We start from the raw sequence: 13,245 nt of genomic DNA, 5'->3' as shown, positions 1-13,245 counted from the left end.
TCCTGTGTGGTAACCTATGCAATCAGGCTGGTATTGTGGATTGGCTTTTTCTTTATTCCTTCCTATCAGGCATTCAGCAGGGTGACATTCACGGCCACTCTCTTCTTCCTGTCAAGTTCTTGTCAGGTCGCTACTATGCACAGCCTTCATCCCATCAGGCTCTCATCAGGGCATCATTGTGCAACAGCCTTTCTCCTCATTCCTTCCCATCTGGCTCAGATCTTAGAACTTGCCTCCAAATGCATTGTGGTAATGGTAGTTCCTGCTTCTTCTCTTTTGAGATCAGCACTATAGGTATTAGAAGACATTTGGTGCCACAAGCCCAGGACTGGTCTAAAATCTTCCTTTAGAATCCAGACCCTGTGGTGGCTCTGCTTTTGTCATAACACAGGGAGCAGTTACAGAAGAGGCAAGCCCTGAGCGTGGTTCCTAGTCTCTGCAGCCTGTCTCTACATAGATCTGAGATCTGAGAGGGAGCAGCTCAATTGTGATAGATCAGGGAGTCTCAGCAACATATGCCCCTCTCACATGAGTCCTGCTGGGCCACCACAGAAGGCTTTGGGTGCTGCACATCTGCTGTGATCAGAGCTGTGAAAAAAAAAAATATATATATATATATAAATAAAGAAATAAATAAATGTCAGAGTTCTGAAAAAAAAACCCTATATATATATATATATATATAGTTCAGAGCTGTGAACAAAATGTGTATATATATTTAATTAATTAATTTAATTTATTTATTTATACTGTGATGCATTCACAGATTGCCCTGGCTTGATTACTTTCACTTCAGCTTGTCACCTCCCAACTGTAGGAGACAGGGATGAAAGGGAGAATAAGGCAAGAGCTGGTATTAGATCATTGAAGGGAATGAAAAAAAAAAGACAAGCATGTTTATGAAGAAACAGTACAGTATATCAGTTTGCTATAATGCATAATCCTATCTTGCTGTCTACGTTTATGCATTTGGGTCCCCTCTCCTGTTCTTCCCTTGCTCTGTTTTGGCAAAAGATGGGTAGGGGAAATACAAGGTTTGGTCCCATGTGGAAGAGGGTGTCTCAGTGGGGCAGGAAGAGGTTGTAGCAGAGGCATAGCTTGGTGGGGGGGGAGATAAGGGGAGCAGATGCTCTCCCAAATGGATTTTGAATGAAACGGTGCCTATGCGGATTGGCTCTCCTCACACCAGCGCCTATTTTAGATGTCAAAACCTGGCTACACTTCTGGGTTGTAGTTTGGGTGGTTGGGGTGACGTGCTTACAAGCTACAACCCTGGAAAGTCGCATCCAGCAATGGGCACTCAGTTATGTAGCAGAATATGCTGGGATGGAGAACTATAAATCATGGGTGATTCACCTCCTAGTGATGATACAGCAAGTTATGGTTGAAAGGGTTTCTTTTTTTCCCTCTTGGCTGGGCCCTCTGTGCAAGCAAGTGGAACATTCTAGCAGGTTTGTTGGAATACGCAGTCAATGTCTATCCGGTGCATTAGATGAGATTAATGTCCCTGGGGAAGGTAAACCACAGCTATCCCAATATCCTAGAATTGGTCTGTGATCCATGCATCTCGGATCTGGCAAAAGTTTGTGAGTTCAGGGAAAGAGAGGGTTCTTATTTCCTCTCTGCAGTCTAAGAAGCTCTAGTCGAAACAAGAGTGTTTTTGAATGCACTCCATAGCTCTCAGCAAAATGGTGTGGTCAGTGCTTTTCTGCACTTCCTCTATCTGAATAAGCGGACACAAGCTGATAACCCTTGTCTGTAAAAGAGTGTAATAAATCCAGAGAGGTGGAGGAGGTTACTAATGGCTGGATATATAGCGTACAGCCTGTTCCTTGGATTGATGCAGCATTCAGGAAGAGATTTTTACTATTGTTGTTTTTGTTCTCTCCTCCCAGAGTTTTACAAGGAATTGAACTGGGTGCCTGAGATGCAGTCAAAACACACAGGTAAATGCAGATTTTTTAATATGTTTACGCATTGTTTTTGGAGGGTGGGACTGGCTTGCCTTTTGCTCTTTTTGTGTATATGAGACAGAGGGTAGGAGATGAATTGCAGACCCATAGTAGCTGTGGCTACAATGCATTTGATTATAAACCAGGGCTAGCTAGGTGCATGAGTTGTGGTTGACCACTGGTGTTGACTATGGTTAATAATTTATTCTGAGCATTCTGAATGGTCCGAGATCATCACATGACTATGGTGCTGAAAACATTTTTTCAGGTACAGTCAGTCCATCCTGAACCATGGGAGAGCAGGGATAGAAGACAAATGCTTATGTGTGATATTGGTTGGGGAGGGGTGGAGAGCCTTTAGAAGTGCAAACTTTTACCTCTTGCTTCACAGTGTTACTTTAAAGGTGTATGAAGGTATGCTCAAGAAGGCAATGCTTATTGCTTGAAGATTACTGTTGGGTGCGTCTGCTCATTTATTATAAATGATGCCGGATATCCCTTGGGATTGGTTGTCACCCTAGAAAGCAACCGCTGTCAAAACATGGTCAAACCAGTTAGCAAATGGCAAGAAAACTAATGGCACACCTATGGATGCCAACTTACTTCATTTCTGGTGGTCAGGCTGATGGATTTCAGTTCCTAATCTTATAGCTAGCAGGACTACAAGTCCATAGATGCAGTTGTGTGAAACCAGGATGCACACAGCATGTCCAGATGAGAAAGTTTGTAAGTCTTCATACCATGGTCAAGCAGCTGTGGTCAAAGGGAAGGGTAGGTAGTTTGCTTCACAGGCATGCATCTGTTTTCCTCCCACCCCTCATGATTCATCCTAAGACAATTCGGGGTGTATATTATGAACTCATGCGAAGGGACCAGTTCACTGCCCAGTAGATTGTCACAGCCATTGTAGCCAAAGTACCTATGGTCCAGCTGTCCTTGATCCCAAAATTTGTATCTATTTTATGTATTTTTGGTATATGATAGACCACCCTTTATCAAAATGCCATTGAGGCAGTGATACCCATGGGCCATGTTGTAACAGAACATGGAAACTGAACTTGACGATACAAGGCCCTTTCATTGCCTGTTTTCTGTACCTGCTTGCAGTATTCTAGATCCTAGTTAGCTTTTATTTTCTCCCTTCCCTGCAACTGAGGATACTTTATGCACATCCCAGGTCATCCTTTAATTGTGGTACAGGTTTTACTCCATGCTGTTCCACGCATCCATTACCCTTTTTGCCAAAAAGTAGTTCATCTCTAGTGGAAGGGTCCATCCAGTCTGAGAGGCAGAACGGAGGTATGGGTGTAGACTCCCACCCCCAGGCCTGCACCATCTCTCAGGCTGGTGTTGAATGCAAGTAGAGTCACCATTAGGAAACATTCCTACTTTTACTTTGGACTGAGTTCCAAAGCATGTTCACGCCTACAGCTGCAGAAAACTCGTAAAAGACGAGACTAATTTTTAAATGACATTTCTTGCTTAGAGCCTGCTTTATTAAGGTTTTATTCTCCTTAAGAAGAAATTTGTGGACACCTTCCTGTGTACTTTACCTCCCCCTGCCCATCCTTTTTCCCTATAGCTATGGGCCCATGTGCTGTGAAATCTGTGCACATATTTTTAGCCACTGAGTGGAGAGCAATTTGTAGCCCAAATAACTCACCCACACGCATAGCAGCCAACTCTGTGGGTGCTTGGGCACCCCCAATATTTTTATGACATTATTTTATTAAATTTGTAGCAGAAATCTCCATGCTGCAGGAGCAAAGGAAGAACATACTTCTGTATCCCAGTTACTGTTCCTGCCTCCCCCTGTCTGACCAGTGAGCTACAGGAAGACTATTTGCTGGCTGTGTCTGACTGATGGGCTTGGGGGGGGGGGGGGGAACTGCTGTAACTAAGGGTAGAGGCACTTCCTGCCTGCAGCTGCCAATCAGGGTTGCCAACTCTGCGCTTTTTCTGTCCAATTGGGCAGGTTTTTAAATGTGTCTGCGGGAAATTTTTACCTGTCACGGGTTTATGGGCTACTTTCCTGACACTTGTGCGGCTGCAAGCTGGAGCCCTGAAGAAGAGAAACAAAACTATTGGACATCCAGAATGAGGATAGAAATGATTTTCAAGCCTCATTCTGGATGTCCAATGGGAGAGGTTGTGACAATTGACGTCATGCTGAGCCTGCTCTGCTTGTGCAGCTCCCGCACAGCATATATAAGCAGGCCCAGTGAGATGAGATGAGAGGAGAGGGATTGGGCAGCTGCTGACACTTATCCGGGAACTGGTAATATTTAGACTACCCAGAGAAAGTTAGGACTGTCTTTTTGTTGTCCTAACTTTCAGTGGCCTACCAAGGGTGGGTTGGAGGGGCGGTCTGCCCCGGGTGCACGCTGTAAGAGGGTGCAGGGAGCAGCCATGTGGTTATCGGCTCCGCCGGTTCACTGACATTACTTCCTGTTCCGGGGCAGGGATCTGGAGGAGCCGAGAGCCGCACGACTTCTGCCTGCACCCCCAGGAGATAAGAGCAATGGGCTTGGGGGGGGGGGGGGGGGAAGGTGATGCGCCAGGGGGGTGATCACTGTGGGGGGATGTGAAGCACCGGGGGCGGGTGCAGTGGCAATTCATCCCGGGTGGCAGCTGACCTAGGAACAACAAAGAAAGACCATGATCAAGTATATAATATCACATTCATTGTTGATTTAATCTAGAATTGAGAATAAATGTGACTGTTGGGCAGACTGGATGGACCATTCAGGTCATTACCTGCCATCACTTACTATGTTTACTATGTTATGTTACCACTGCTAACTTTATCCAGGTAGTTATTCTGCGTCCTTTTAGAAAGGCTCACTAGCGTTTTTAGCGCACACTAAAAATAAGCATGTGCTAAACTCTAGAGACACTCATATAATCCTATGGGAGTCTGTAGCATTTAGCACAGGCTAAAAACGCTACCGTGCATTTGTAAAAGACCCCCTCAGCAGACTGAAAATCACCACTACTGTATTTTCACATATATAAGCCATCCAGAGCTATAAGCTGTGGATTTTCTGCCTTTGTGTAAATGTTTCTCTCTATAAGCTGCATCTACGTATTAAGTATGTATTAGCCACTGCCTGGGTGTTAGCACGCACATTATTGTGCATGGAATGCTCATGTTAATGTGTGTGGTACAGATAGCCACAAATTGTACGTTTTAAACGCAGATAGTAAGCAAATACGTGCGTGTCCGAACAAAATTGAAAATGAAAGCACACATATTTAGACACAGAAGAACAGGCGTCGATGTGCACTGAGACTTCCGGTTTTGTCTGGGCATGCGCACCAGAGCCATGCTTACCGCTAAAGCTTTGTGCGCATATAAAGTAAATGTCGGCAGATAAAGACCTGAATGGTCCATCCAATCTGCCCAACAAGGTGGTGCCAGCCATGTTCATCCCCCACTTTCGTTTTAATAATGAAATTTAATTGTGCATAAAATTTGATGAACTTCACATTGCACCGTCTGTATTAGCTGCAATCCTTCTAGTCATAAGAACATAATAATAGCCATACTGGGTCAAAACAGTGGTCTATCTAGCCCAGCATCCTGCTTCCAATTCAGGTCACAAGCACCTGGCAGAATTCTAAATAGTAGTAACATTCCAGAACCCCAAAGAGTAGCAAGATTCCGGAATCCCAAAGAGTAGTAATATTCTGGAACCACAAAGAGTAGTAAGATTCCATGCTACCAATCCCAGGGCAAGCAGTGGCTTCCCCATGTCTGTCTCAATAGCAGACTATGGACGTTTCCTCCAGGAACGTGTCCATACCTTTTAAAACCCAGATATGCTAACCACTGTTACTACATCCTCTGGCAAAGAGTTCCAACTGTTTGTTGAGTGAAAAAATATTTCCTCCTATTTGTTTAAAAAGTATTTCCATGTAACTTCATGGAGTGTCCCCTAGTCTTCGCACTTTTTGAAAGAGTGAAAAAATCAATTCACTTTTACCTGTTCTACACCTCTCAGGATTTTGTAGACCTCAATCATATCCCACCTCAGCCGTCAAAATGTAAAAACAAGCATAAGCTGTGGCTTTTATGTGTGAAAATACGGTAATCACATATTTCTTGTCTCTGCCCAGATTTCACCCCTGGACCATTATGGCAATTATTGAATAGTGTTGTTGGCCTGAGCACATACTCAGTGACTCAAGCTAATTAGGTGCCAATTAATATGTGGATAGGACCCAGTCAGTGTGAGTTAACTGGGTAGGAGCTGTTCCTACCTGGTCAACTCACGCTGAATGTTGACTCTTTCGTAAATACAGCCCATAACTAAGATTCATTACAAACTTTTGGAGTAGTACTGAGGGACATGGAAATAGGAATCACAGGACCCAGATAAGGTTGTACAAATATACATTTATAATACAAAATGACCAACATACAGACAATGCAAATTCTATTACAGAGAAGACAGTCATTTATTTAACCCCTTTAAGCTTTATATCGTGACCTCTTGTTCTAGAGGTTCATTTCCACTGAAAAATACTCAGTTTTTGCTTATTAATTGCATCTTTGAAGGGTTTGAATTTCTGTATCATATTACCCCCTTGTCTCAGAGCATACCAAGTTTTACAGATCTTTAAGAGAAATTGGTAACTGCCACTCACACCAACTCTAACGAGACACTTTCCAGGCCACACTGAGATGAGTCAGAGTCCTCTGGAAGGCAAGACAAAGCAAATTCAGGTGAACCTAACTAAGCTTGAAGTAAATGGAAGAAAGGTTTGTTTGTTTATTAGATTTTTGATATACCATCTTTCTCTGGTACACCCAAAGCAGTTTACATATTACATATGGGCACTTTCTCTGTCCCTAGTGAGCTCACAATTTAAGGTTCACAGTCTTGTGCCTTGGACTCGGACTCGGACTGTTCAGATATTTCCTGGGGTTACATTTTTAGCTATAAAAGTTTGCCTTCGATATGTATTTAATATACAAAACGAAATTAAAATCACTACCTAAATGAAGAAAATGGTGAAATGGTAGGAAGTTATCAAAGTATGGCCAGCCCAAGGGTATCTGACATTCTAGGCAAACCTTCTGCTGTGCGCTCCCTACCCTTGAGTGGCTGAAGACCCGCCCCCACCCCATTCACATCCAGCATCACCTCTTCCCTTCCGTACCCTTCTGTAGTCTAGCATCTCCCTTTTTCTACCCCTTCCCTGTGGTGTCGAGCATCTCTTTCCTACCCCCTCCACTGTTTAATGTCTCCTTTTCCTTCCCCCTCCTCCCTATCCCAAGGTGTTCAGTGGCTTCCCTGCACTTTCTTACTTCCTCCAGTGCAGCACCAGTGCAACAATCTGCATGTCTATGGAAGACATTGCAGCCAGCACGGGACCTTGAATATCTGCACATTTTCAAGGCCTGCTGGATTCTGCCCCTTTTGAAACAGGAAGTTTGGAGGGGGAGGGGTGTAGCTAGGTGGGGCCACGGGGGCATGGGCCCCCCGCAGATTTAGAGCTGACCCCCCTGCCGCCACCAACTCTCCCCCGCCGCCACCGTCAGGTACCTTTGTTGGTGGGGGTCCCCAACCCCTGCCAGCCAAAGTCCTCTTCAGTGCTGGAGTCCAGCACGTTGCTGATCTGGATTCTGTTTCTGTGAGTCCTGCACATAGGAACGGCAGGATGTCAGGACTCACAGAAACAGAATCCAGATCAGTGAATGTACCGGACTCGGAGACCGGCGCTGAAAGGGACTTCGGCTGGTGGGGGTTAGGGACCCCCGCCAGCAAAGGTACCTGGTGGTGGCGGGGGAGGGTTGGCGGCAGCGGGAGGGGGGGCTCGAAAGGGACGGGGGAGGGGCGGAGGTGCCGGGGGGGGGGGGCTAAAATGTGCCCCTTCACCTTGGGCTCTGGATCCCCCTCCCGCCGAAGTCTGGTTACGCCCCTGGGTGGGACCCAATGGGCCTGAAGCATCTGTGCATGCTCAAGGCACTGCAGTGGCCACAATGTCTTTCATAGGTATGCTGACTGCCACACTGATGCTGCCTTCCAAATTATGCCACCTTAGACAGACATCTACTCTGCCTAGTGGTGAGGTCAGCCCTGAACAGTCTCCTGTTCCCTTTCCATTCACTTGCATTTTCATTGGACTCAGTGTTTTTGTGAATGGGAGGAAAATGAGAGACAGGGCGATAGAAGCCTTCAGGCGGCGCTCTCTCTTCCTTCAGAATGAAGATAGCACCTCTTGTTGCTGTTTTACAGCTAAGAAAGCTCCGGATGGCTCAGTTATTCCCAATGGTTATTGCGATTTCTGTCTAGGCGGCTCTAAGAAGACCGGCTGTCCTGAGGACCTCATCTCCTGCGCGGACTGTGGCCGATCTGGTAATGCTTTCACATGCTCACTGATTGCGGCTGACTTCCTAAAATATGTGCCCATGTTAGGGAGGGGTGGGGGGGAAGGTTGGGGTTGGGGGGTGAGGGTGGAAAAGGGCTGTAGTGCTTAGGTGGTTTTGATCAGTGAGAGCCTGATATTCACTAGCCATGGCTAGGTAATCTTACAGACAACTTTAGCTGGTTAACTTTATTCAGGTATTTAGCTTGAATCTACTTGGGTTAAATGCAATATTAACCAGATGAGCTGTCCAGTTAAGTTTAGGCCTGTTGATTGAGCCAGCCTGAGCTACCAGCCAAAGTGAAACTATTCCAGACAGGAATACCTTCAAAGCTGCTGATCTTTAGTTGGATAATTTTGTCCAAGCAGCTTGTTCCCCAGACAGAGTTTTATTTGAAGGGAAGGAAGGGTGGGGTGAGGAGAGGATTTGAGCCAATAAGGTTTGTCTAGCTAACTGCACATAGACTTTTGTTGGAATGGGAGACCTCCAGTGCCAAGCAGCTACTAGCTAGGGACCTCTTCCCTTTGAACCATCATCATTCTAAAGGATAAATATGGGGTTAGGCGGCTTCTCTAAGCAAATAGTGTACTGTTTTGGGATCTTGCAAGATATTTGTGACCTGGATTGGCCACTGTTGGAAACAGGATGCTGGGCTTGATGGACCTTCGGTCTGTCCCAGTGTGGCAATACTTATGTACTTATGTACTTATGTATAGTATCTCACTGTGTCTCCAGCAGTAACTCTTACCTCTAAACCGGTACTGATCTAGTGTCCCAAGGTGGTGTTAAGGAGTGCTCTTCATCTGACCCAGCACTGACCAAGTTTATTTAAGTTTTACTATCCCGCCCTGTGGGAGATCTTCAGAGTGACTTACAATCTAATAATATTGGAGGGAAGAGTATAGTAGCATGACGTTGTGACATGAGTGACCAGGGGAGGAAGGGTGGAACAACAATTACAGAGAGAGCAGTGGTAAGGGAAAGAACAAAAGGAGTATTTCAAATGCATCCAGGACTGAACCCCAAGAACTTGCTGCTGATGACCAGGGGTGGGGGGTGGGGGGAGGGCAAAAAAAAAAAGAAGAATAGTGAAAAGTATCTGAGAATAAGTATGTCTTAAATTCAGACTGATGTCATCTATGGAAGTCTGCAAACGAAGAGAGACAGGGAGGGAATTCCACAGCTGAAGACCCTGAACTGAGAAATCACATGTCTCGTGTGTTCATGGACACCACTAACTGGTTTTGGTGAGCGGATCTGAGAGTTCAGGCTGGACTGTATGGAATAAGATGATGCGAAAGGTAGAGGGGTTCACCCAAGGTCAAGACTTTGAAGACCAGTAATGAAATCTTATAAATTATGCGATGAACAAGTGGTAGCCAGTGGGGAGTAATGTGATCATACTTCCAGGTGTTAGAAGTAAGACAGATTTCAGTATCTTGTATAATTTGTAGACAATGAAGTTCTTTGACCCCAAGTAATCTAATTGTGTGATAACCAGAGAGTGAACCAGTATGTTAAGTGAGGAGGGAAAAATCAAAGAATGAATCGAGCGAATCAGCCAAAGTTTGTAAAAAGATCGCCAAACTATATGAGAGATTTGGAATTTAAAGGACAGTCTCAAGTCTAAAAAGACTGCTAGGATATGAATAGTCTCGACCTGGGGGACTCTAGTATTGGAGAGAAGAACAGGTGTAGGTAAAGTAAGAATCTCCCTAGCAGAGAATAATATAGATTTTGAATTTGGGGGTTCAGGACAAGTTTATGTTCATAGAGCCAGTTTATAATCTGAGGTAACTTACGATTTAAAGTGGAGATTTCATGTGAGGTACAAATAACTAGAGTGCAAAGAACCTGGATGTCATCAACATAAACATACATAGTGAGTTCAAGAGACTGGGTGAGAGTCAATAGTGGAGCAAGAAAAATATTGAATAGATGAGAGAATTGAACCTTGAGGGACTCTGGGCCAGGGTTAAATGGGATAGAAAAGGAGTTACCAAAGGTAACAGAATAAACATGATTTGCTAGGTAAGAGGAAAACCAGTTCAATATTGTTCCTGAAAGGCTAATGTCTCTCTCAGAGTGGAGTTAGGGGACACTCTCTTTCCTCTGACCCATCACTGACCCAGTGTCCCAACACAGTGTTAGAGGATACTCTGCCTTGTTTATTTATTAAAATGTATACCCCGCCTAATACTAACGGGGCAATAATCCAGTGTCCCTCAGCATAGTGTTAGGGTCAGTGTTGGTTCAGAGGGTAGTGTGCCCCTAACACTGTGCTCAACACTGGTCTACATTGCGGACATTATACAATCCAGAATTTAAAAAGCACATTGATGTCACTGAATGCGAGGACTATATGCTCTGAAAAATTACAATCAAGAGCAATGCATTTCTCAAATTATTTTTTAATATATAAACTTCATTTCATTGTAATATTTTCCTATCAACACATTGATTACTGTAATATAGTTTTTCTAGGATTCCTCGCAATTCCTTAAAATGCCTTCAAACGCTACAAAACACTGTAATTAAGTTACTTGAAGTCACACTAAAAGATCCAACCATGTCTCACCACCATTGGTTCCCCATTGAGCAAGGAATCATTCAGAAGCTCCTAACTCTTACCTTTGAGGCTTTTTGGATGGGTTTTCCACAATACCTAGTTAACCTTACCATTCCTTACTCATCTATGCATCTGTTGCAATCTGTCAGTGATTACCATCTGGTCCTGTCCAACCCTAAATAAGCCATGTTGGAATCTACCAGACATCATGCCTTCTACTTTGCAGCCCCTTTCCATTGAAACTCCCTCCCTCCCACCCTTTAAAAAAATTCAATCCAGCAATAAAGGCCTGGCAGTTCGCCAAGCTCTCCCATAGAGCTGTTTGCTGCCAGTAGCACTGTTTCCCCATGTATTCCTTACCACCCCTCCCTCTTTCTCGTTCCCGCTTTTACCTTTCTTTGTCCTCGCCCCAGTTCCCTTCCTCTGTCACTCTTGTTTAGTTTTTTTGCTTTTGTTGGAATGAATGTTTTTCCTTTCTTTTGAAACACTGTAGTTATTTTTCTTTTTTCCTGATGGTATATGTTTTATTTATTTTGTAAACTGCCTAGATCTACTAGTTAGTTAAGGTGGTATAACAAATTATTTATACATAATTAAATATGTGAAAACACAAGTACCAGGCGATAAGTTTTGCAGTAGTTTTGGTTTGGGCTGAAAGTGGTTAGACAGTTTCGATAGCTGTTTTGGTAGGCCTCTAGTTCGTGCTTACTTAAAGGAAGAGAGTGTACCCTAACACCATGCTTAGAGAGACTGTGGTTTAGTGCTGACTTAAAAGGAAGAGAGTGTCCCCTAACACCATGCTCAGAGAGACACTAGGTCAGTTCTGGCTGACAGGAAAGAGAGTGTCCCGTAACATCATAATCAGAGAGACAGTGGATCAGTGCTGGCTTAAAGGAAGAAACTACTTCCTGCAGTAGTCTTGCGAGAGACGAGACTACCGTGGGAAGTCTCGGCAACCATTTTGTAAACACGGCGCCACACTGGGCAGAGTAGTGGCAGCGGGTGGGCAGGATAGAGGGGATTTATTTCCTGCCCCCGAAGAAGCCACAGCCACTAGACCACCAGGGCCCTTGGGGGACAGCGGCAACATGGTGGGAGGAAGGCAGCACGGGGAGGGTGGTGGTGGGAGCCCAGAGTACTCTCAGTCCACCCCTGAGCTTAAGCACTAACTGTGGATGTTCAGCAGCACTAAACGGTTAAGTGTCCCTGAATATTTGTGATTAGTCCCGGACAAGCGATTTAAACAACCAGGAGCTTCTCTGGGCCGTTTAAATCACTTTGTATATCAGGCAGAATGTGTCTTGAAAAGAAGACCCATCTTCCCTTTAGACGTAATTGGTCTGCACCATGTATAGGATACCTTGCTTTTGCTGTGATTAGCAGTTAAGGTGTAAAGGAGGCAACAGCTATTCTCTGAGGACAGCAGGACACCATGCTCCACAAGAGGAGGAAATAACTTTCTTAGAAGCTTCCAGAGCTTTCTCCATGCTCTTACTGAGCATGTGTGGGACAGCCATGTCTCCTCAGTCCAATATAAAAGCTTTAGGTTGAAAACAATACCCGTGAGAGGAAGGTGTGGGAGGGGGTGGGGATTGTACAGACTGTTAGGTATCCAACTATCCTCAGAGAACAAGTGTAATAGGCAAGCAGTTTTGCTTTAGGGTTATAGATTTGATATACCCCCTTTCTGTGATACAATTAAAGTGGTTTACATGTGCAGGTTGTGAGAAGAAGCAGGATGTCAGTCTCTAAGCAGCCATTCAAGGAAGAGTTCAGAGTTGGGAGCTTTCCTATATGTGTATATGTATCTATCTATATTAGGGATGGGCATTTGTTTGAAGTGAATGCAGTTTCACTGTCAAGAGTGCATACTATGTGCAGGATTCAGTAAATGGTGTTCAAAAATCAGCACCAAAAAAAAATGGGCACAGTGCTATTCTATAAAGGTTGCTAAGGGGCTGCACACTCTTCATAGAATACCATATAGTGCCAATTCCTAAGCTCAAATTTGGGTGCCAGGACTTATGCCTACTGAAACCAGGTGTAATACCGGATGCCCACTTTGGATGCATATCCCTGGCATTCTATAATACTGCACACAAATTATTGGAACATCCTTGATCCACTCATCCCCCTCCCATGGCCACGCCCCCTTTGGGGTTGCACACTGAGATTTTGGCGTGCAGTGCTATAGAATAGCACGCAGCCAGATGAGCGTGCAGATCCTAATTGGTGCCAATTAACATCAATAATTTATTGTTGGTGCCCAATTATTTCCATTAATTGGCTTGTTAACAAATTCAGTTGCACACATATCTCAAGATAACGCACAAGTTTGAGAGCCCTTT

General features: G+C 44.5%; 1 protein-coding gene across 2 annotated transcripts in view; it reads left to right on the top strand.

Annotated features, from left to right (window-relative positions):
- Positions 1-13,245, top strand: part of DPF1 (double PHD fingers 1) — a 110,294-nt gene that overhangs the window by 81,952 nt on the left and 15,097 nt on the right. For both annotated transcript variants that reach the window (XM_030218610.1, XM_030218609.1), the window contains 2 exons: positions 1,896-1,946; positions 8,198-8,317. In XM_030218610.1, the coding sequence (XP_030074470.1) occupies positions 1,896-1,946; positions 8,198-8,317 (171 nt within the window). The remainder of the gene's footprint in view (positions 1-1,895; positions 1,947-8,197; positions 8,318-13,245) is intronic.

This window comes from Microcaecilia unicolor, chromosome 11 (genome assembly GCF_901765095.1).
Source record: "Microcaecilia unicolor chromosome 11, aMicUni1.1, whole genome shotgun sequence".
In the NCBI taxonomy this organism is placed as follows: Eukaryota; Metazoa; Chordata; class Amphibia; order Gymnophiona; family Siphonopidae; genus Microcaecilia; species Microcaecilia unicolor.
Note: the sequence above shows the minus strand (reverse complement) of the source record. Positions and strands in the feature narration are given on the sequence as shown.